Source organism: Coregonus clupeaformis, chromosome 32 (genome assembly GCF_020615455.1).
Source record: "Coregonus clupeaformis isolate EN_2021a chromosome 32, ASM2061545v1, whole genome shotgun sequence".
Classification (NCBI taxonomy): Eukaryota; Metazoa; Chordata; class Actinopteri; order Salmoniformes; family Salmonidae; genus Coregonus; species Coregonus clupeaformis.
Genome location: NC_059223.1, coordinates 2,256,964 through 2,279,519, shown reverse-complemented (window position 1 = coordinate 2,279,519; position 22,556 = coordinate 2,256,964). Strand labels below are relative to the sequence as shown.

Sequence of the window (22,556 nt, the reverse complement as noted above, 5' to 3'; positions counted from 1 at the left end):
GGGGGGAGAAAAATCTAATATTTTAGATATTATTCTAACAAATGCCCCTCTTAAGTATAATGCCAATGGAATCTTTGCTAAATGAGCTCAGTGACCATTGTCCCACCGCCTGCATAAGAGATGCTAAAATACCTAAATCCCACCCGCGTTATTACAAAGACATCTTTAGCATTTTTAATGAGCAACATTTCATGTATGATCTGGGGTTGTGTGACTGGGGGATTGTGTCATGTATCTCTGACTCGGATCAGACCCTAAAATAGTTATACTTTTCGGTTTAACACTGTTGCAGATCAGCATGCTCCGTATAAAAAAACTAAGAGTAAAGGATAGGTCAATCCCTTGGTTCATGCACGAATTGTCTGAAAAATGACAGGAAAGATTTTTAGCTTGGGCTAAAGCTAGATTGACTGATAGTCCATCAGACATTTGCGAAATAGATGTCTCTCTCTGGTTAGAAAAGCAAAGTCAACAAACTTCTTGAACAGTGTATCTGAGAATGGTGGGAATCGAGCGAACTTCTGCAAAGTTCTACTATGTGCTACCAAGTTCGTATGCTAGTTTGGTAGCTAGCTCAAGCTGACTAATGTTAGTCACACCTCATGCTCTTCACGGACGTTGTGGCTGTGTTGTTTAGTGGGAACCTATTAGCACGGCAGGCTCTGGTGCCTTCTTGCCATGGGCTCAAAACGAGAAAGAAAAATCACACCTGCTTGCTCTAATTGTGTAGTACCTCGTCTGTTCTCCATTTTGTTTTGTCAACTTTTCGTCATGTTCTCTGTGAAGTAGGCTACGTGAGTTTTGTAACTTTTCCACCTTGGCTTAGTGCTAGCTGACCTATGTATTTTGGATTGTTCTCTCTATATGGCTATTGGATTTCCCTGACTCTCACTCAGCCCCGGTGAAGTGCCAGCATACCACTCGCTTTGGTAGCTAACTCAGCCTGCACTCTTAAAAGTTTTACCATCGGATGGGTCCCAGCCATCAATCTGTAAGTCTCTGCTCTCTCTTTGCCTTTGATCTGCGGTTATGTTTTAGTTTTGTTGTGCTAGTTGGGCTCTAGCTTGCCGACCATAACCGTAGTGGTTGGCTAGGCTAATAGCTAGTTGGCTAAATAGCTAATATTAGCTGGCTGATTAGCTTGCTGGCTAAGATAACTGCAGATAGCTAACATTCTTTGATAACTGGTTAGATGGCGTTATGTATTTCTAAAACTTTGGTTTACTTTACTCTGAGTGTTTAGAGCTTGAGGTAGTCACCTCATACAAGTATGGCTAGACAGTACACTGTCCTTCTCTCAGCACAAATCAAAGCTGCCAGCTCAGGTTAAATCTAGTCTTTGTTTCCTTTAACGGAATCGCTCGTCTTTCACCCCAACTGCCAAACTAACCCTGATTCAATGACCATCCTACCCATGCTAATTTATAGATCGGCAGGTAAGGGTGCTCTCGAGCGGCTAGATGTTCTTTACCATTCGGCCATCAGATGTCACCCATGCTCCTCATAGGACACATCACTGCACTCTATAATCCTCTGTAAACAGGTCATCTCTGTATACCCGTCGCAAGACCCACTGGATGATGCTTATTTATAAAACCCTCTTAGGCCTCACTCCCCCCTATCTGAGATACCTACTGCAGCCCTCATCCTCCACATACAACACCCGTTCTGCCAGTCACATTCTGTTAAATGTCCTCAAAGCGCACATATCCCTGGGTCGCTCCTCTTTTCAGTTCGCTGCAGCTAGCGACTGGAACGAGCTGCAAAAATTACTCAACCTGGACAGTTTTATCTCCATCTCTTCATTCAAAGACTCAATCATGGACGCTTTTACTGACAGTTGTGGCTGCTTTGCATGATGTATTGGTGTCTCTACCTTTTTGCCTTTGTGCTGTTGTCTGTGCCCAATAATGTTTGTACCATGTTTTGTGCTGCTGCCATGTTGTGTTGCTACCATGTTTTCGTCATGTGGTGTTGCTACCATGCTGTGTTGTCATAGGTCTCTTTATGTAGTGCTGTGGTGTCTCTCGTCAATATGTTTGTTTTATCCAATATTTATATTTTTAATCCCAGCCCCAGTCTTTTCGTATGCCGTCATTGTAAATAAGAATTTGTTCTTAACTGACTTGCCTAGATAAATAAAAGGTTAATTTTTTTTTTTTACAAATGTAGCTTTAAGCTAGGTCTTGATAGCAACTGGCTACCTCATGCAGTGCTAACGTAACGTTAGCAGGCTGGTAGGGCTAACGTTAGCAGGCTGGTAGGGCTAACGTTAGCAGGCTGGTAGGGCTAACGTTAGCAGGTTGGTAGGGCTAACGTTAGCAGGCTGGTAGGGCTAACGTTAGCAGGCTGGTAGGGCTAACGTTAGCAGGCTGGTAGGGCTAACGTTAGCAGGCTGGTAGGGCTAACGTTAGCAGGCTAGTAATCTTGCAACAATAATTAATTAAGTATTTGCATGTAAACCTTTGGATGCCGTCTACCATGGCGTCCATCGCTTAAACACAGATGAGTTTTAATACTCACCACTGCACCCTGTATCAAAAGGTTGGCTGGTCCTCAAAGTCCCGTAGATCAATTCATTACTCCCTTTTTTGTATACAAAGCTTTACCACACAAGCTTCCGACTTACCTAAACTTCACTGTTCAAATATAAAAACATGAGCTAACAAACCCGTTCACAAGGTTGGATAACTCGAGGTAAATCCGTATTGCTTATTGCTGGAACCAACTACAAAACACATTACAATTGAATGCTCTGGTAATATAAAATATTGATTGGGGACCTTCTTACTGAGGAATGTAATTGTTTTTTTCTAGAAAATGTGTGTTGTGTTGTATTTTACTTGTTTTATATAGTGTTTGATTTGTCTTATGAAATGGTATATGCAAGACTCCCTTGTGAAAGAGACCCTGGTCTCAATGGTGACTCCCTGCTTAAAAATAAAGGTAAAATAAAAAAACTCTGAATAAAGGAAATGGCTGGGGAGAGTGAATTTGATCAGCGCAGTCCCCCCTCCACTCCAGCAGGAAATCATAGTCCGGAGTCGATTTACTAAGTGCACATTGCCTATTAACTTTCATTTCCTCACGCTTGGTTTACGATGAAGTGACAACACAGCGGTTTAGGCGAAAGACGACGACGGGCCTCATCCAAGCAGAAGAGCAATTCAGCAGTGCAGCGCGCACAGGCCTCGCCGCCGACCAAGCGTTCACTATGAAACGAGCCCAGTGAAGCAGAGGAGCCTAGGATATCTCGAGCTGTCCAAAGTCAATGGCCGTGGCTGACGGCATGGACTCACAGTCTAACTTGTCAAAACGTGTCAGACTGTCATCCATATTCTCTGCAGCACAATGAATCACTCACAGGCAATAAGATCTGAAAGGCCCCTAAATGTAACAAGATGAGAGGAAACAGAGCGCTAGTATGCTCAGTTGTTAAGGCATGTAGTAATTCTTGCATATTCACGTGACCGTTTGTTGGAACGGAACCACATTTATACGAGTCATGTCCAATGAGTCTACATTTACATTTAGGTCATTTAGCAGACGCTCTTAGTTAGTGAGTGAATACATTATTAATTTTTCATACTGGCCCCCCGTGGGAAATCGAACCCACAACCCTGCCGTTGCAAACGCCATGCTCTACCAACTGAGCTACATCCCTGCCGGCCATTCCCTCCCCTACCCTGGACGACGCTTGTGCCAATAGTGCGCCCCGCCCATGGGTCTCCCGGTCGCGGCCGGCTACGACAGAGCCTTGATTCGAACCAGGATCTCTAGTGGCACAGCTAGCACTGCGATGCAGTGCCTTAGACCACTGCGCCACTCGGAAGGTCTAGTAAGTATGCAGTCTGCGAGGAACTACTGGACCAACCCTTCGCATCAACACCAACCAATCTACACCGTCCAGAACCACAACTGCCCAGCGCCTGACCATGGTTACCATCAGACTATTCTCCATGTCAGAATAACCTGCAGCGCCATATGGCCAGTCACTAAATAAGTGCAGGTATAAAAAGGCCCCTGTTGTAAATGTACAGTATCTGCTGCCACCTACTGTTAGTAATGATTATTACAGGAATTCCCTGTAAAGGTCTCCTCAGTGTGCTGCAAAACAGTAAGGCGTTTGAGTCATTACATTCTACAGCTAAAGTAAGTCATGCAACATTATATAGATGAAAGATACATTTTATACATGCATCTTCAAATACTGATGAACATTAAACATGTTGTAATTGTATGATGGAATTGTACCATGTATATAGGCTCCAATTATACACATATCCAACATTAACATATATCAGCTGGCCTACATGGAACATCTGATGGGCCAGTTTTACAAATACTTCTGAGGCTTAGTGAAATGACAGCACTCTCTCAGCATACAGAGAAGTGAAAACAGGCGAAAAATGCAATAAACTGTCTGCCTTTCATCTCTCCAACATTCATACTGCACATTGGATGGCCATTATACACAACACCCGTCATTGCATCTGTTCTCCCCACAAGAAAGACAATGTTTCAACCCATTGACAGCCCAAAAGCAACACTATATAATAAATATGCCCAGGACCATTTACAACACGCTGGTGGAATGTAACATGACCAGGAGACAAGCAGAGCGTCTGCAGTGCACGAGACGTTGGCAGGGGCCACACAAACTATACAGACTTGCTAGTGAGCGCTTCTGTTTGACATTTCTCATCAACTGTCAACAGACCAAAGAATGTGGAGCAAACAGCGCCAGCCACATAAAATGTGAGTTTGTTTGCTAAGCACGCAGCGTGCTGTGCTAAGTCTTAAAGCACTTCCTTCCATTTAAAAAAGCCTGGTGCCTGTAGCTACCTGGCTGGGGCAAATATAAGGGGGGAAATGTGTTTGAACTCAAAAGGACACCAGTTATTCAGACAGGAGTCTGTCGGTGGTGCTGCTAAGATGGGGAGGGATGGGTTAGGACTTCAGGTAGAGTGAGCGTACGACGGTTACCCCTAACTTCACTGCTGATTTAAAAAGAGCTTAATGAAATGCATTTGATAGATTGGTACTCGTGTCGCCCCACCAAATCTTTTTAGATGCCAACTGGTTTCAATTGATTATATTTGGGGCCTGCAGGACTACAACTTCCTCCAAAGCATTTGACAGAGATAAGACCTTCCTTTACATGGTTATACAGTAATACAAATTGTGGTTAAAAGATAAGATTCTCATTTCTTGATTTATTTTTTTCAGTTTTTAAATAATAAATTCCTTCAAAAAGACATTTATTTGCAGTCAGACAGAGACTGACCGGCAGGCTTTAGCAAAGTATATAATTGGGTTTTTTGCACTAGCAGCTTTCTACCATTGATTTTCTGCAGATCATGTGTCTGAATATAGGTCTATACAAATTATCAAACCTTGTTTAAAAAAAAAAAAAAAAAAGACAAGTGCCTTGGAATTGAGAGAGTATGAAAAAAAAGTTACATTTTGTCATCTAAATAATCTTTGGGCTTGAAAAAGCAGTGAAGGAAAGTTTCATATGTAAAGGTGGTAAGCTATACAATGTGATAAGAGAGCTACACGTTATCTCTAAATCTAATTCAAATGTCCCTTTTAAGCTATAGTCATGATTAGATAGAAAAAAATCCAGCATTTAGAAAAAGATGATGCTTCTCATCAGTCCAGGCCCTACTTTCTGCGTCTGAAAGAAGGGACAGAGAAAAGTCATTTGTCAATACTATGAAAACATGCAACGCAATGTTGTCGTCAGTCAAAATTCTTTACTGGAATGTGATATAAATTCTCACTTTTGATAGCCATTCTGGAGACCAAGACCCGAGCTTGTGCTTGCCACTGGTGCCTGTCGGGAGAAAACATATTTTATACCCTGGGTCACACCAACCGTCTAGCTGATTTATACCTTTATGAGCGGATATCATTACAAAATCTAATAGGCGTTTAACTACAGCCCAGGTGAATGAGTGACGGACAGCAGTAAGGTCAGATTACCCTGTTCTCTCTGTCGTTCCAGTCCATCTTGTTCCCATCATGTTGTCCTGGCCCGTCTCCCGATGACCTCCTCTTACGACTTCATGGAACAGAAAATATTCACATCAGGTCTCTCTGAACGACTTACGCTAAACACAGTCAACTATTATTTCAAGAAGATGTGACAGTGAGGTAAATGTCCTCATCTCAACAGAAGATTATTTCTGATAGGCACACACAGGGTTGCAAACGTTTTCCAGAAATCCCAGATGAAATATTCCTGGAATCAGGAGGGGAGAAAAAAGCACAAAATCTGGAAAACCAGGATTTCTGGAAACCTAGAACTGTTGGGACAGTTGCAACACTACACGCACATAAAACACTGTCTGTCAAAGTGTCTGCATAATAACTGATGGGTTGTGCAATGGGCCTACCTTGAAGCAGTTGGGCATTCCTGTCTAAGCGTTTCAATGTCTGTGAACTGCACGGCTTGTCCTCCACCTCTCGTTTTGAACACGTCTCCCTGAAGAGGTAGACAACCATCAGATGAAGCGAGGTCTCACGCAGAAAGACTCACAGTGAGGGATACAAATGCTTTACCCTCCACAGTAAAATCAGATATATGGTTGTAGCAGTACAAATCTCTGTTTCAAACATTGTTCCTTCAGATGCTCCTACTATCATTGCTCAGGTAGCATTACCCTTCTATTGTAGTCGGAAAGATTCACAAAACCCAGAAGGTGTTAAAAAAAGGTGAAAAAGTAACAAAAATATGAAAGACAAACAAAGACAATCAAAAGACACCAATTGAGGAAATTTCATTTTTTTTTTTTACCTTGATCAGTTTGGTCTGAATGTCCCCATCAGAGGCAAGCTCCTGATGCGTGAGAACATACTTGTGGCATTTAGACAGAGCTTTCTCGCTGGCCGCTGACACCTTGATCGCATTGGGTATGATTGGCTGCATGACCGTGTTTAAGTCCAAATTAGAGGGTGGTTTGTGATCTACCCATCGCTCCCCACCCGCTGAGTGTGAGCGTCTGTGGCGTGGGTGAATCGGTGTTCCTGTGGTCTGGTGGGTCCCATTTAAAACAGTGAGGAAAAAAGACAAATCAAGGAATGATTGACAGTAGTGGTGTTGAGGGTCATTGGGTTAGTAGTAGCGTCTACGGTGGACCGGCGGCAGGTGTTAGTGTGGATTGGAGTTGGCTGACAGAACACAGGTATTATGGTAGATTGAGTAGGCTGGCAGAACACAGGTATTATGGTAGATTGAGTAGGCTGGCAGAACACAGGTATTATGGTAGATTGAGTAGGCTGGCAGAACACAGGTATTATGGTAGATTGAGTAGGCTGGCAGAACACAGGTATTATGGTAGATTGAGTAGGCTGGCAGAACAGAAGACCATGGTTTATATACAGTGTAGATTGGTTAACAGGTATAATTAGACAAACATCTATCCTCTGGAGGTTCATATACAGTGGCAAGGAAAAGTATGTGAACCCTTTGGAATTACCTGGATTTCTACATAAATTGGTCATAAAATTTGATCTTCATCTAAGGTCACAACAATAGACAGTGTGCTTAAACAAATAATTGTATTTTTCTTGTCTATATCAGAAAAAGTATGTGAACCCCTAGGCTAATGACTTCTCCAAAAGCTAATTGGAGTCAGGAGTCAGCTGACCTGAGTCCAGCCAATGAGACGAGATTGGAGATGTTGGTTAGAGCTGCCCTGCCCTATTAAAAAAACAAAACTCACAAAATGTGCCTTTGCTATTTACAAGAAGCATTGCCTGATGTGAACCATGCATCGAACAAAAAGAGATCTCAGAAGACATTAGATTAAGAATTGTTGACTTGCATAAAGCTGGAAAGGGTTACAAAAGTATCTCTAAAAAGCCTTGATGTTCATCAGTCAACGGTAAGACAAATTGTCTATAAAAATGGAGAACGTTCAGCAATGTTGCTACTCTCCCTAGGAGCGGCCGTCCTGCAAAGATGACTGCAAGAGCGCAGTGCAGAACGCTCAGTGAGGTTAAGAAGAATCCTAGAGTGTCAACTAAACACTTACAGAAAACTCGAGACCATGCTAACATCTCTGTTGACGAGGCTACGATACGGAAAACACTAATGATAGATTCATTTTTTTGTATTTGAAGAATAATGACTAAAGGATTTCACCCCAAATACAGTATAAATGTGTGAACGGTGTTAGAGTTATAATGTAGTGTCAACCCACTAACAGAGGGGGAGGAGTTAGAAACTGCTGAGAAAGCATTCCAGGGTGAAGGGGACTGAGAAGCTGTTTAAAAAAGCCTCCTAAAAGTGGGCGGAGCAAAGTGCCTTTGTGTGTCAAGGGGTATAAAAGCTGTATATGTATTTTTTGGCGGCAGAGCTCTCCATGATTAAAACATACAGATCATTCTTGCTGGTTGTGGACCTTCGTTTAAATCATTATTAAACCAGTCTTACACCCTCTGGGAATTATTCAAAGCATTAAGTTTGATTAATTAGAGATATAAATTCTCGTGACAACTAAACAAGAACGGTGTTCATGGGAAGACACCACGGAAGAAGCCACTGCTGTCCAAAAAAAACTAAAACACATTGCTGCACGTCTGAAGTTTGCAAAAGAGCACATGGATGTTCCACAGCGCTACTGGCAAAATATTTTGTGGACAGATGAAACTAAAGTTGAGTTGTTTTGAAGGAAGGAACACACAACACTGTGTGGAGAAAAAAAGGCACAGCACACCAACATCAAAACCTCAGCCCAACTGTAAAGTATGGTGGAGGGAGCATCACGGTTTGGGGCTGCGTTGCTGCCTCAGGGCCTGGACAGCTTGCCATCAGACGGAAAAGTTTATCAAGACATTTTGCAGGAGAATGTAAGCATATCTGTCCGCCAAATGAAGCTCAACAGAAGTTGGGTGATGCAACAGGACAACGACCCAAAACACATAAGTAAATCAACAACAGAATGGCTTCAACAGAAGAAAATACCCCTTCTCGAGTCCTGACCTCAACCCGATTGAAATGCTGTGGCATGACCTCAAGAGAGCAGTTCCCACCAGCATCCCAAGAATATTGCTGAACTGAAACAGTTTCGTTAAGAGGAATGGTCCAAGATTCCTCCTGACCGTTGTGCAGGTCTGATCTGCAACTACACAAAACGTTTGGTTGAGGTTATTGCTGCCAAAGGAGGGTCAACCAGTTATTAAATCCAAGGGTTCACTTTTCCCACCCTGCACTGTGAATGTTTACACGTTGTGTTCAATAAAGACATGAAAACGTATGATTGTTTGTGTGTTATTAGTTTAAGCAGACAGTGTGTCTGTTGTTGTGACTTAGATGGAGATCAGATCACATTTTAGGACCAATTTATGCAGATATTCAGGTAAATCCAAAGGGTTCACATACTTTTTCTTGCCACTGTAAAATTGATTTGATCAAAGATAATTTTCTTAAAACCCTTCCTGTAAGATAGGCTAATGGAAGACCAATGACAGATATACTGTAAAAAAAAAAATATATATATATATATTTTTTTTAAATCATTAGCTGCCAACATTATGATTGAAACCAGTTTTATATTTCTCAGAGTTTTACAGTAGCAATCTATAGCATCCTGAATTGATCAATGGATTGTTTTATAAAGGTTTGAAAAAAAGGTTGACGACATCAGATCCTCGTTTGTTAAGCCAAATGACACTGCTGGTCCTGCTCACACTGCCCTACCCTATGCTTTGACTTCTTTCTCCCCTCTCTCTCCAGATAAAATCATGCGACTTGTGACGGCAGGCCGCCCAACAACCTGCCCGCTTGACCCTATCCCCTCCTCTCTTCTCCAGACCATCTCCGGTGACCTTCTCCCCTACCTCACCTCGCTGATCAACTCATCCTTGACCGCTGGCTATGTCCCTTCCGTCTTCAAGAGAGCGAGAGTTGCACCCCTTCTCAAAAAACCAACACTCGATCCCTCTGATGTCAACAACTACAGACCAGTATCCCTTCTTTCTTTTCTCTCCAAAACTATTGAGCGTGCCGTCTCTAGCCAACTCTCTTGCTATCTCTCTCAGAATGACCTTCTTGATCCAAACCAGTCAGGTTTCAAGACTGGTCATTCAACTGAGACTGCTCTTCTCTGTGTCACGGAGGCTCTCCGCACTGCTAAAGCTAACTCTCTCTCCTCTGCTCTTATCCTTCTAGACCTGTCTGCTGCCTTTGATACTGTGAACCATCAGATCCTCCTCTCCACCCTCTCCGAGCTGGGCATCTCCGGCGCGGCTCACTCTTGGATTGCGTCCTACCTGACCGGTCGCTCCTACCAAGTGGCGTGGCGAGAAGCTGTCTCCGCACCACGTGCTCTCACCACTGGTGTCCCCCAGGGCTCAGTTCTAGGCCCTCTCCTATTCTCGCTATACACCAAGTCACTTGGCTCTGTCATATCCTCACATGGCCTCTCCTATCATTGCTACGCTGACGAAACACAACTAATCTTCTCCTTTCCCCCTTCTGATAACCAGGTGGCGAATCGCATCTCTGCATGTCTGGCAGACATATCAGTATGGATGACGGATCACCACCTCAAGCTGAACCTTGGCAAGACGGAGCTGCTCTTCCTCCCGTGGAAGGACTGCCCGTTCCATGATCTCGCCATCACGGTTGACAACTCCGTTGTGTCCTCCTCCCAGAGTGCGAAGAGCCTTGGCGTGACCCTGGACAACACCCTGTCGTTCTCTGCTAACATCAAGGCGGTGACCCGATCCTGTAGGTTCATGCTCTACAACATTCTGAGAGTACGACCCTGCCTTACACAGGAAGCGGCACAGGTCCTAATCCAGGCACTTGTCATCTCCCGTCTGGATTACTGCAACTCGCTGTTGGCTGGGCTCCCTGCCTGTGCCATTAAACCCCTACAACTCATCCAGAATGCCGCAGCCCGCCTGGTGTTCAACCTTCCCAAGTTCTCTCACGTCACCCCGCTCCTCCGCACACTCCACTGGCTTCCAGTTGAAGCTCGCATCTGTTACAAGACCATGGTGCTTGCCTATGGAGCTGTGAGGGGAACGGCACCTCCGTACCTTCAGGCTCTGATCAGTCCCTACACCCAAACGAGGGCATTGCGTTCATCCACCTCTGGCCTGCTGGCTCCCCTTCCTCTGCGGAAGCATAGTTCCCGCTCAGCCCAGTCAAAACTGTTCGCTGCTCTGGCACCCCAATGGTGGAACAAGCTCCCTCACGACGCCAGGACAGCGGAGTCACTCACCACCTTCCGGAGACATTTGAAACCCCACCTCTTTAAGGAATACCTGGGATAGGATAAAGTAATCCTTCTACCCCCCCTTACCCCAACCCACCCCCACCCCTAAAAAAAAATAAAAAATAAAAAATAAAAAAAAACATTGTAAAGTGGTTGTATTACTGGCTATAAGGTGAATGCACCTATTTGTAAGTCGCTCTGGATAAGAGCGTCTGCTAAATGACGTAAATGTAAATGTAAATAAGAGTATTATTGTATTTAGTATTTTTATTAGGATCCCATTAGCTGTTGCTGAAGCAGCAGCTACTCTTCCTGGGGTCCACAAATAGTCTGAGGAGATTTGCGAATATTGTATGTGCACGTGCTGAAATGTTTAATACGCTAGTTATTTCCCCTACTGTATGTAATACAGCCTACACTAGGGGATAATGTTGATGATAGAGTACAGCCTGGTTATCAGTCCTGTGGTGGCCATTACAGACCAATGGTAGTACAGCCTGGTTATCAGTCCTGTGGTGGCCATTACAGACCAATGGTAGTACAGCCTGGTTATCAGTCCTGTGGTGGCCATTACAGACCAATGGTAGTACAGCCTGGTTATCAGTCCTGTGGTGGCCATTACAGACCAATGGTAGTACAGCCTGGTTATCAGTCCTGTGGTGGCCATTACAGACCAATGGTAGTACCGCCTGGTTATCAGTCCTGTGGTGGCCATTACAGACCAATGGTAGTACAGCCTGGTTATCAGTCCTGTGGTGGCCATTACAGACCAATGGTAGTACAGCCTGGTTATCAGTCCTGTGGTGGCCATTACAGACCAACGGTAGTACAGCCTGGTTATCAGTCCTGTGGTGGCCATTACAGACCAATGGTAGTACAGCCTGGTTATCAGTCCTGTGGTGGCCATTACAGACCAACGGTAGTACAGCCTGGTTATCAGTCCTGTGGTGGCCATTACAGACCAATGGTAGTACAACCAAACAGCTATTGACGCACTTCTGTTATGATGCAGGATGATTATATAAGGGTGTACATGCATGGCAGAACTAGCTACGGTACATCTACCACCCATACGAACACACCCACACAGAGATGAAAGCCCACAGGACTACAAGCAGAGCAGATCTAATTACTGAACAGCTCTACTAGGACTGTGATGATACCAGTATCGCAATTTTGTTTCCATGGCAAAAATGAAAACACGAAGCAGACCGACCTCTTTGGTCCTTTAAAAACCTGCTGTAAGTAAAATATTGTGTGCTATAGCTTGGAAAATAAATACATGTGACTCTGGATGACAACATAATGATGTTTGTTTCCAACATTAGGGCTGTTTTCCTAAAGGAGTTCAAATCTGCTTTGTGTTTTTTTCCCCCTCGCCACGATACTAACGAGTATCGATACTGGTTTCAGCCTGGCCCTAATATCTACCACATGTACAGTAGGTAAGTATACAAAGCAAGCAGCAACAGGTGCAGTTCTATACGGTTCTAGCGTGCAGTTCTATACGGTTCTAGGGTGCAGTTCTATACGGGTCTAGCGTGCAGTTCTATACGGGTCTACAAGCATGGAAGATCTATCTACTTAAACTTTACCTCCTGATTTCCTGGACACAGATTAAGCCAAAAGCATGTTTTTTAATCCAGGACTATGCTTAATCTTTGTCTGGGAAACCAGTCCCTTAGAGTGAAATTCTAACACACACTAACCCTTGAGTTTGATTCTAGGTCTAGCCCGTATGTGTGGCTGGGGCCCGGGTCCTCTGTCTCAGGGGCCCATCGCTGGCCTCTCCTGCGGCCCACACTGTTGCTTCCGTATGGGGTCGCGCTTCCGTACGCGCCGGGGGTCCCGGGGGGGTCCCTACCTATGGGGAACCTCTGCTCCCACTCAGAGATGACGGAGGCTACTGAGAGACTACCAGCGGAGGAGGAGGAGGGTGGGAGGGGGAGGCCCTGAGCTGTCCTGACCTGGTGGTGGTAGCAGGAGGTGGAGGGAGTCTGGGAGTCCTGGGGGAGTATGATATGAAGGCTGTAGCATGGTATCTCCAACAGTGTATTCACAACGTTGTAGATAAAATGTTAACAAAAATGGAGCCAACACGATTCCCCATTCTGCATGACAGACAATCATATCTGTTCTACAGCATACATGTTTCTATCTGAACACTAAAGTTACACCCTTCTAAACAGGCCCCAGGTTCACACAAATGACAGTAGAATGAAGCAGTGGCGGACAAACACATGCAGGTGGCCAGTAACGGAGACAGCTGAGTAATAGTACATGTGGTCTGATGACGCAGCATCTGCTTAGTAGACAGTAGAGACTAACACCTTTAACCCACCATGCAAGACAATGGTCAATCAAAATATTTCCAGTCAGTCAATATCTATTACAATAATATCAATTACAATCACAATCACAATCACTTATAGACGGAGAGATAGAGGGATAGAGAAAGAGGCAGTGACAGGGCGTAACAACTCACGGGCAGCGGCGAGGGAGATCTCTTCTTCTCAGGGGCGCGAAGCTGGTCTTTCTCCCGGAAGGTTCTCTGGGGCTTGTCTGGGGGTGGTGGGGGACGCTGCTGCTCTGAGGTTGCGCTGCTGTTGCTCTCTGATACGATGGCCTTCAGCTGCTTCAGCTTCTCATCCTTCACCCACAGCTTGTTCTGCATCTCCAGCTGCTTGGCGTTCACGCGACGGTCCTGAGGTAGCAAGAGAAAGATTGATTTGAACATAGACCAATGTTAACAAACTACACAACTTCACCAAAACGTAAGTAGCACTTAACTACAATAACCACCACACCTAGCGACATCTATGTTAATGATCTACAACCTGGGGTTAGTTAGCAGCTTAGTGCCCCCACACAGTCTGGGGTTAGTTAACAGCTTAGTGCCCCCACACAGTCTGGGCTTAGTTAACAGCTTAGTGCCCCCCCACAGTCTGGGGTTAGTTAACAGCTTAGTGCCCCCACAAAGTCTGGGGTTAGTTAACAGCTTAGTGACCCCACACAGTCTGGGGTTAGTTAGCAGCTTAGTGCCCCCACACAGTCTGGGGTTAGTTAGCAGCTTAGTGCCCAGATCTATTGAAAGAGAGTGAAAGAGGGCTGAGGGGAAGGAGTGTAACACTCCACTTACACACTCCTTCTCCCACTGGTGCTTGGTGTCAGTCACCATGCCCTGCATGCGTGTCTCCATGCGCTTCCTCTCTGACAGCTCACGCTGCAGCCTCTGCTCACGGCTCTCCAGCTCCTGCTGCAGCGACCGCTTGTCCTCCTCGTAGATGTTGGTGGTCTTCTGCAGAATGTCAATCTGGGGGGAGACATAAGAAAATATATGCAAGTGTTGGGAACCTAAAAAAAAGTTAGGGATAACTTTGATTCGATTTGAAATGAGTTTGATTAGATGTATGAATGCATGGGTTTCCATGGTATTAAAAAATGGTTCGGAGGAGAGGAGATGGAGAGATAGGAGGTAGGGAAGAGGAGAGAGAGAGATGGAGGAGGAGAGAGAGAGATGGAGGATTTAGACTTCACCTTGTATTCCAGCATTTTGGATTTCTTCTCCAGCCGATCCATCTCATTCTTCTGGTTGACCAGGATCTTGTCCTTCTCTCCCAGTTTGCCCCGCTGTTCACGGATGAAGTTCTCCTTGGCCATCAGGTGGCCATCAAACTCCTGGAGCATCGATTTCAGTGTGTTGGCTGATGGAAAGGGGGAAAAGGAATGGAAATTAATCCATTGACACAAATGGAACTTAACTCCAGTCCACTAAAGTTCTCAGGGAGACAATATGTTTACATTAACTAAACATTTTCTTACAGAAAAACATGCCCAAAGAAAAAGCCAGATGAACTTCAGACAATCATGAATGTAAACACAGGACGTCTATGACATTTCAAATGATTGTAGACTACATGTGCATCTCTAAAGCCCTTGGTATTTTATTAGGATCCCCTTTAGATGTTGCTAAAGCAGCAGCTACTCTTCCTGGGGTCAACACAAAACATTAATAGACAAGAACAGAACTACATACCGATAAATAAGAACAATTAAATAGAAGAAAAAAAAGGTCCTGTAGTGACAGAACACCCTTAATAGGTCTATAGTGGCTTGGTCCATACCAGTTGTGGTGTACTGCTCAGTGATCATCTGGCGAATGCGGTGCCTCTTCTCCAGCACCTCTATGAGGCGGGGCAGGCTCTGCTCGTCGGTGGGGTCCACCAACTCACAGGCAGGCAGGGCCGGCAGGCTGTCCAGGAGCTGGTTCAGCACCGAGCCATCCTCTGGGAAATCAGAGGAGAACAGATTAGCTTGGCTTTACGTTATTGATGGCTGAGGTGTTGGTCACATTGTACGTGTGTTCAGGTTGGAAATGTGCAAAAATGCATGATTTCTAACAGGACCCATGTACAATCAGATGCTTTAAAATGAGATGTGAGAACCCTCCTGCTTTGTAGCCCTGTTGTACGTACTGCATCCACATTTCTACCCATAGTTGCATACAGTGGGGAGAACAAGTATTTGATACACTGCCGATTTTGCAGGTTTTCCTACTTACAAAGCATGTAGAGGTCTGTAATTTTTATCATAGGTACACTTCAACTGTGAGAGACGGAATCTAAAACAAAAATCCAGAAAATCACATTGTATGATTTTTAAGTAATTAATTTGCATTTTATTGCATGACATAAGTATTTGATACATCAGAAAAGCAGAACTTAATATTTGGTACAGAAACCTGTTTGCAATTACAGAGATCATACGTTTCCTGTAGGTCTTGACCAGGTTTGCACACACTGCAGCAGGGATTTTGGCCCACTCCTCCATACAGACCTTCTCCAGATCCTTCAGGTTTCGGGGCTGTCGCTGGGCAATACGGACTTTCAGCTCCCTCCAAAGATTTTCTATTGGGTTCAGGTCTGGAGACTGGCTAGGCCACTCCAGGACCTTGAGATGCTTCTTACGGAGCCACTCCTTAGTTGCCCTGGCTGTGTGTTTCGGGTCGTTGTCATGCTGGAAGACGCAGCCACGACCCATCTTCAATGCTCTTACTGAGGGAAGGAGGTTGTTGGCCAAGATCTCGCAATACATGGCCCCATCCATCCTCCCCTCAATACGGTGCAGTCATCCTGTCCCCTTCGCAGAAAAGCATCCCCAAAGAATGATGTTTCCACCTCCATGCTTCACGGTTGGGATGGTGTTCTTGGGGTTGTACTCATCCTTCTTCTTCCTCCAAACACGGCGAGTGGAGTTTAGACCAAAAAGCTCTATTTTTGTCTCATCAGACCACATGACCTTCTCCCATTCCTCCTCTGAATCATCCAGATGGTCATTGGCAAACTTCAGACGGGCCTGGACATGCGCTGGCTTGAGCAGGGGGACAGAGAGCTGTCCTTACACAGCTCTCTGGTCTTGGCCATTGTGGAGAGGTTGGAGTCTGTTTGATTGAGTGTGTGGACAGGTGTCTTTTATACAGGTAACGAGTTCAAACAGGTGCAGTTAATACAGGTAATGAGTGGAGAACAGGAGGGCTTCTTAAAGAAAAACTAACAGGTCTGTGAGAGCCGGAATTCTTACTGGTTGGAAGGTGATCAAATACTTATACTTACTCATGCAATAAAATGCAAATTAATTACTTAAAAATCATACAATGTGATTTTCTGGATTTTTGTTTTAGATTCCGTCTCTCACAGTTGAAGTGTACATATGATAAAAATTACAGACCTCTACATGCTTTGTAAGTAGGAAAACCTGCAAAATCGGCAGTGTATCAAATACTTGTTCTCCCCACTGTATATGCAAATATACACCTCTGTGATTATGTGTGTGTACCTGTGTTGCTGGGTCCCCCGGGACGCTCCTCCTGGCGTCGTGACATCTCGTCTCTGAAGGCCTGGTTCCGGTGTCTCCGCCCTGCCGCCAGGCTGCAGATGGGCCTGTCCACCGGCCGCGCCACCTCAACCTCCTGGGTCAACTCTGCAAAGCGCATGACCAACTGAAGGAACACACCCACCCACACACACAACACAGTTATGTCTTGTTGATATTTACGTTTCTTAGGGCTGTTTCGGGGATCTAATGACTATAGCAAAAACAACTACACTACATCAACATTGGTTAAATGATTCAGAAGTGAGTTGTGTCGAATCACCTCACCATGGTTTCTTCGTAGTCGTCGGCTTTCGGGTTGACACACACAACCATGCGGACTTTCCCTTCCCCGTCAAAATAGTTCTTGAACAGATGAGTGACTTTGGAGTCTCTGTAAGGAACCATCTGGAACAAACACAGAGTCTCAGTATTACTGTGTTCCTTTATGACATCACGCCAGCAATATCAGCACTTGACTCATCTTGTCTACAGTTCATCAAGTACACAAAAGAGTCATTCAAAAAAAAAAAAAAAAAGACCAACCCTGTTTGTTCCACACATCTGGTTCTCTCTGAGGACTTCTATACAGGTGCGTAACGTCATCAGGGACTGGTTGATGTTGCCTGGGGAAGAGTTGAGATGCCAGGTAAAGATGGGTGCATGTTGTGAAGCTACCAGTAGGTCAGTACTAGTGTGGGTACCAGTCATCATTACACTCCTGTCATACTAAACATGTGGCATATGACACGGAGTACAAGGAGTGGAATGTTAGCTAAACAGACTGGTATCCAGGCTAGGTCAGTGGTGCTGTTATAAAAATAGAAAAGTTAAAAATGATATTTCTATGGGTCCCATGTTGTCAGCTTACCTGCTTCCCGGAGGCGGCTGCCCTCTGCTTTAGTCCTGCTGGTGCGCTCGCTCCCTGCCAGGTCCACCAGACACAGCTGGCTAACAGTCACCTGGTTCTTGTCCTGTAACACAGACAGGCTAGGCTATCAGAGCTAGCACTGGTTGAAGTCCACGTGGTCCAGTGATAGCCGTTAGCACGCCTGCTCTGTATTGCAGTGAGTACACGCTCTGTATTGGGGCTTCTAGCGAAACATACGTGAGCTAACACAGCTTCCACTAGTTACGGAGCAACAGACATTTCTTGTGATAACAAACATCCTTTAATTACTATGTGAGCTATCTTAAGGTTAGGTGAAGGCAGGGATGGAGGGTAAGCAGCCCAAGAAGCCCTGGCTAGTGGAACATTTCCCCAACTAGCCTCCTGGCTAGTGAAATGTTGTCTTTTCAAATATCGCACGGCACAGATATTGGACCCAGGCTAGTAAAACATTGTGTTCTACTAGCCTGGCTGGCCAGTGGCCAAAAAAAATCCTTGTTCCATCCCTGGGTCAAGGTAGTGGATTTTGTCTTCTCTTCTATATGGAAGACCTGTATCTGCAAGATATAAAAGATGCGAGGTTCAAAGTCACCTGTAGAATGTGGTCTCCATCTGCGTCCAGCGGAGCCTGTGCCAGTTTGACGATGAACACACTGTGTGAGCGACTGGACTCGCGGTTCAGCTGAGTATTGGCAATCCTCCTTTTCTTTTGACCTGGACGAAAGCAAACAATTTAGACGAATACAATCAAAGATGTTTCCTTCAAAAAAAAGGAATTACTCAAATCCCACTCACCTCGCCAAAACACTTCGAAGGCTTCCTCTGTGGACTTCACCTCGACCTCTGTGCATCCTGACACATACATGTTGTGGTTCTGGTCCTCGCGTAAAATCTTTGATTGAGGCGGTCTGCAACAGTGGAGAGCAACAATAAGGTTAACCACACAGCCTACAACAAATAAACTAGACTATAACCACAAGCGAAACGAGTCAACATGACTATGTTAAAACAACAGGTAAAAGACATGCATTATGTCAAGCTTCCCAGGCGCAGCACAGATCAGCTTCACCGCAGCCATTCAAGGACGCGTTTACACCAATCTCATGATAATCGGCAGAGCGTAAAGCACTACCTCTACAAAGGCAACCAGAGGCAGAGGGTTAAAAGCAAATAGGTACTCCAATTGTAATACTACATGTTTATATTGTATACACACACACACACTACTATATACTGTATAATAACACTACATACTATACGTATTATATGCAGGGTTTTAGATTGGGATGGGATGACGGTACCATACGTATTATATGCAGGGTTTTAGATTGGGAGGGGATGTAGGGGAAGGATGATGGCTAGATAATTCAGCCATGTTTTCTACTTTTAAACTGTATACACTTAGCCTGGGACCAAATAGATTAAACTGCTTCAAAAGGTGAAACAAAGCTAGTGATGAGTGTGGTCCCAGGCTAGTTCTACACCAACCACGTACATCAACTCAGGGTTCCGTAGAGGTGTGACTCCACCGGGACGCCTAACAAAAACACAAAACATTTGACATCTCTAACCTACAATACATGTTACATTGACTGGTGCATACTTCAAACTAACATTAACTTTAGAAGACACAAATGACAGCAAAGGAGTGCGGTTGAACCACTCTTCCAGAATGATTTACTGGTCTCCCTTTACATATCCTTTTAAATTCAAATTACACAACAATACATAACTACCTGTAACACAACAAAGCCTGGACTTACTTGGGTCGTATGGGGTCGAATGGAGCTTCTTCCAGCAGATCGTAGATGTAGTTATTGTATATTTCTATGTAGGATACAAACACACTGTAGCAGCTGTCCTCGTCGACTCCCTCACATTTGCAAGCCTCCTCTGGACTGATCATGTCTGCGAACTCTGGGTCAGGTTTTTGCCTGAAGGACAGAACCAACACAAAACCTCAGTCTCAAAGCAGCTTCAACAATCAAGAAAGTGAAAAGGTCATTTTCAGCCATCTCCAATATCATTTTAACAGGTTGTCTTTTTGTCATCCAAATAGTCTCTGATACACTAAAATCTATGAATGAAAGATGTAAATAGATGCTAGATTATTGACAGCTGAGGGTGATCACAAAGGTGTGCATGAAACCCGTTTGGCTTATAGAACCCCATGCATACTTTGAAGAGGGTGTTTTGGGCACTGCGGACTGTTGATTCGATTCTCTCTTCTGTCTCTCCAGGAGAGCGTCCACCTGACCTTGGATCTCCATGCCGTTCTTGTCGTCTGCCCTAAACACCTGCAAGATTGAACATTTGAAAGCTAGACGTCTCGGGTTTAGCGCTCAATTTAACATTTGGAGAACCTGAAATTCAAATAGTAAAATAATATTGGCTTTTTGCACATATTAGCTGTTGAATAAAATGGCCAACTCAAAGTTAAGTCTCTCACAAGCACTTAATTGATTGGCTAGTGTATCAACACATCCGGTTCAATGTATAAATCCATCTCTGATGAAAAGACAAGGGCAAAAGCATACAATGAGGCTCTGGAGGACAAGAGTTGTACAACCAGAGACATGATGTAAAAGAAGTCTTACAAATCTCTTGGCCTGTAATGGACCGATGCTGTTGAAGAGCATGTCCAGAGAGCGAGGCAGGAGTCCACCTTCTCCAGGAGACCCCGTCATGGTAAACGTCTTTCCACTGCCTGTGACGCCATAAGTGAAGAGCAATCCTATGGACAGCAAAGAAAACAAATCGCCGCTCAACGCCACGTCGAAACGGAATACTTAAAATCAGATGTGTTTAAAATAAAATGGGCAATTTTGCTCACTTACCGTTCTTGCAGTGAATGAGGTCATCCACAAGTGGTTTGGCAACATCCTCAAACAACTCTATTTGGGAGGTTTGGATTCCAAACACTTTTTTGAAGGAGTACTGGGTCTGTGAAAGAAACACGTTCAGTGTGAGATTACAGAGGAAGATGCATCATAGAGAGAAATGTAATGTAGCTAGCTGTGTTCAACCTGTACCTCTTTGTATTCCCCATTGCGGTTGGCTTTGATGCCATCAGGTGCATGCAGCTGAATGGTGGTGCTGCTGATCATGTCAATACAACACTCCTCATCTGCAGCTCCTAAAGGGCGGATACGGCAGTACACCTGCACACGGCAAATCACCATAAGATGTGTTATTCATTAGCTACATATACCTTATTTATTCATTATCAACTTGATTTTAGTAACTATTGATTGAGGTGACAGCTGACAGTGACAACCAACTTACACCAACTGGGTCTTTTTGTGTGTGGGAAGTTTTCTTCAGGGCTGGCCTCCTTGGAGTTTTGCCCTTTCTGTGAAATTAATGAGGGGCATTTACAGGTTGAGTAGCTACATTTACAGTGTTGGACTTCAAGAAAGTGGCTGGAAAACACAGCAGAAAGACATGGCTAGCATAGCTAACACATAGCTAGCTACAAATACAGTAGCCAGCAGATCCGACCCTAGTGCAGCTTTAAGCAAGCGGGTCAGTTCTGCTGGCTACTGTATTTGTGTAGATTAAGACACCATGGAACCAGCGCCAGATATTTCTCAGAAAACTATCCTTTTCATCCTCATGCTAAGTAGCAGAAGCCACAGCAGCCATTTTGGACTGGCAGTGTCAGCCAGTCAGTAACTGTTGGGATAATGGGACAATTCGGAGTACAAGGCATTTCTCATTCCTGGATTGAGGTACCTTTTCTGAGATATCTTGCACTGGTTCCGTGTTGTGTCTTAAGCTACATAGGAAGCCTGTCAGACACTAGTGCAGTTGTAAGCAAGCGGGTCAGATCTGCTGGCTACAAAGTCAGCCCACCCTTCAGAAGTTACATGGTGAAGTGAACAACGCAAACTGGCGTGTCTCAATTTGTTGCGTTGGCTAACGTCTATTTATTGTGTTGGAGTAGCTTGCTAAACTGGCAAACATTACATTCAACATGATACCAGTAGAGATAGCTAGCAAGCCACTGTTAGCCTGATATCAATCAGGGTTAATATCAGCCGGGCTAGCTAGTTTACTTAGCTAGTTAAAATGCTAACTGCTCGCTACCTTGTTAGCTGTCGTTATTTAACTGCTTACAAACACAACCACAATTGTTGGTTAACTAATGAACACTTCACATAATATTACAGTATTGTACTTACGCGGGTCTTTGCATTTTGAACGTCGCCTTTGTTTATCTTTCCCCTTCAGTTCGGTGCGCTCCTTCAGTGTTTGAAAATTCCCTCTCGTGTGACGTCACGTAGGTGTTGGATGTTTTGCGCCAGTAAAATCGCAGACAGCTTGATCAGCTATGAAGGAAGCCCCGCCCCCACATTTTTGTTGCCCCAAATAAATAATAATAATAATAATAATAAACCTTTTTATCTGCCCTAACCGAAGATTTAGGATCAGCTGAGTGTTGCACACATTTGCGTTATAATTTGTTGGGAATAAAACGATCCATATCTTCAATAATCATTCAATAAAAAAATATTGTGTACAATATTGTCTATTTCAAGAATATTGTGCTTATGATAAAA

At 44.4% G+C, this 22,556-nt stretch overlaps 1 protein-coding gene across 7 annotated transcripts; it reads right to left on the bottom strand.

Annotated features, from left to right (window-relative positions):
* Positions 1-5,196: 5,196 nt before the first annotated feature.
* Positions 5,197-22,275, bottom strand: LOC121548172 (kinesin-like protein KIF23). Of its 7 annotated transcripts, none has more exons than XM_041859528.2 (24): positions 22,179-22,275; positions 21,280-21,346; positions 21,027-21,155; positions 20,832-20,937; positions 20,592-20,728; positions 20,173-20,291; positions 19,758-19,928; positions 19,490-19,531; positions 18,790-18,902; positions 18,587-18,708; positions 17,977-18,079; positions 17,652-17,731; positions 17,394-17,513; positions 17,070-17,232; positions 15,359-15,520; positions 14,772-14,938; positions 14,374-14,547; positions 13,720-13,938; positions 12,944-13,240; positions 6,803-7,039; positions 6,402-6,490; positions 5,989-6,067; positions 5,787-5,839; positions 5,197-5,680 (listed from the first exon to the last, which is right to left on the bottom strand). In XM_041859528.2, exons 1-24 carry the CDS (start codon positions 22,190-22,192, stop codon positions 5,668-5,670), a joined length of 2,976 nt encoding a protein of 991 aa, XP_041715462.1. In that variant the 5' UTR covers positions 22,193-22,275; the 3' UTR covers positions 5,197-5,667. The 7 variants fall into 7 exon arrangements, with proteins under 7 accessions (XP_041715462.1, XP_041715463.1, XP_041715465.1 ...); XM_041859529.2 differs by having other exon boundaries at positions 12,944-13,231; XM_041859531.2 differs by lacking the exon at positions 6,803-7,039.
* Positions 22,276-22,556: the final 281 nt, after the last annotated feature.

Bases quoted from the DNA above. Each gene is read 5' to 3' on its own strand.
- LOC121548172 (XM_041859528.2), bottom strand. The intron at 18,903-19,489 runs GTACGTGGTTGG...CCACTGTTGCAG, and splicing joins CTACGGAACCCTGAGTTGAT to ACCGCCTCAATCAAAGATTT. The intron at 15,521-17,069 runs GTACACACACAT...CTGATTTCCCAG, and splicing joins CGGGGGACCCAGCAACACAG to AGGATGGCTCGGTGCTGAAC.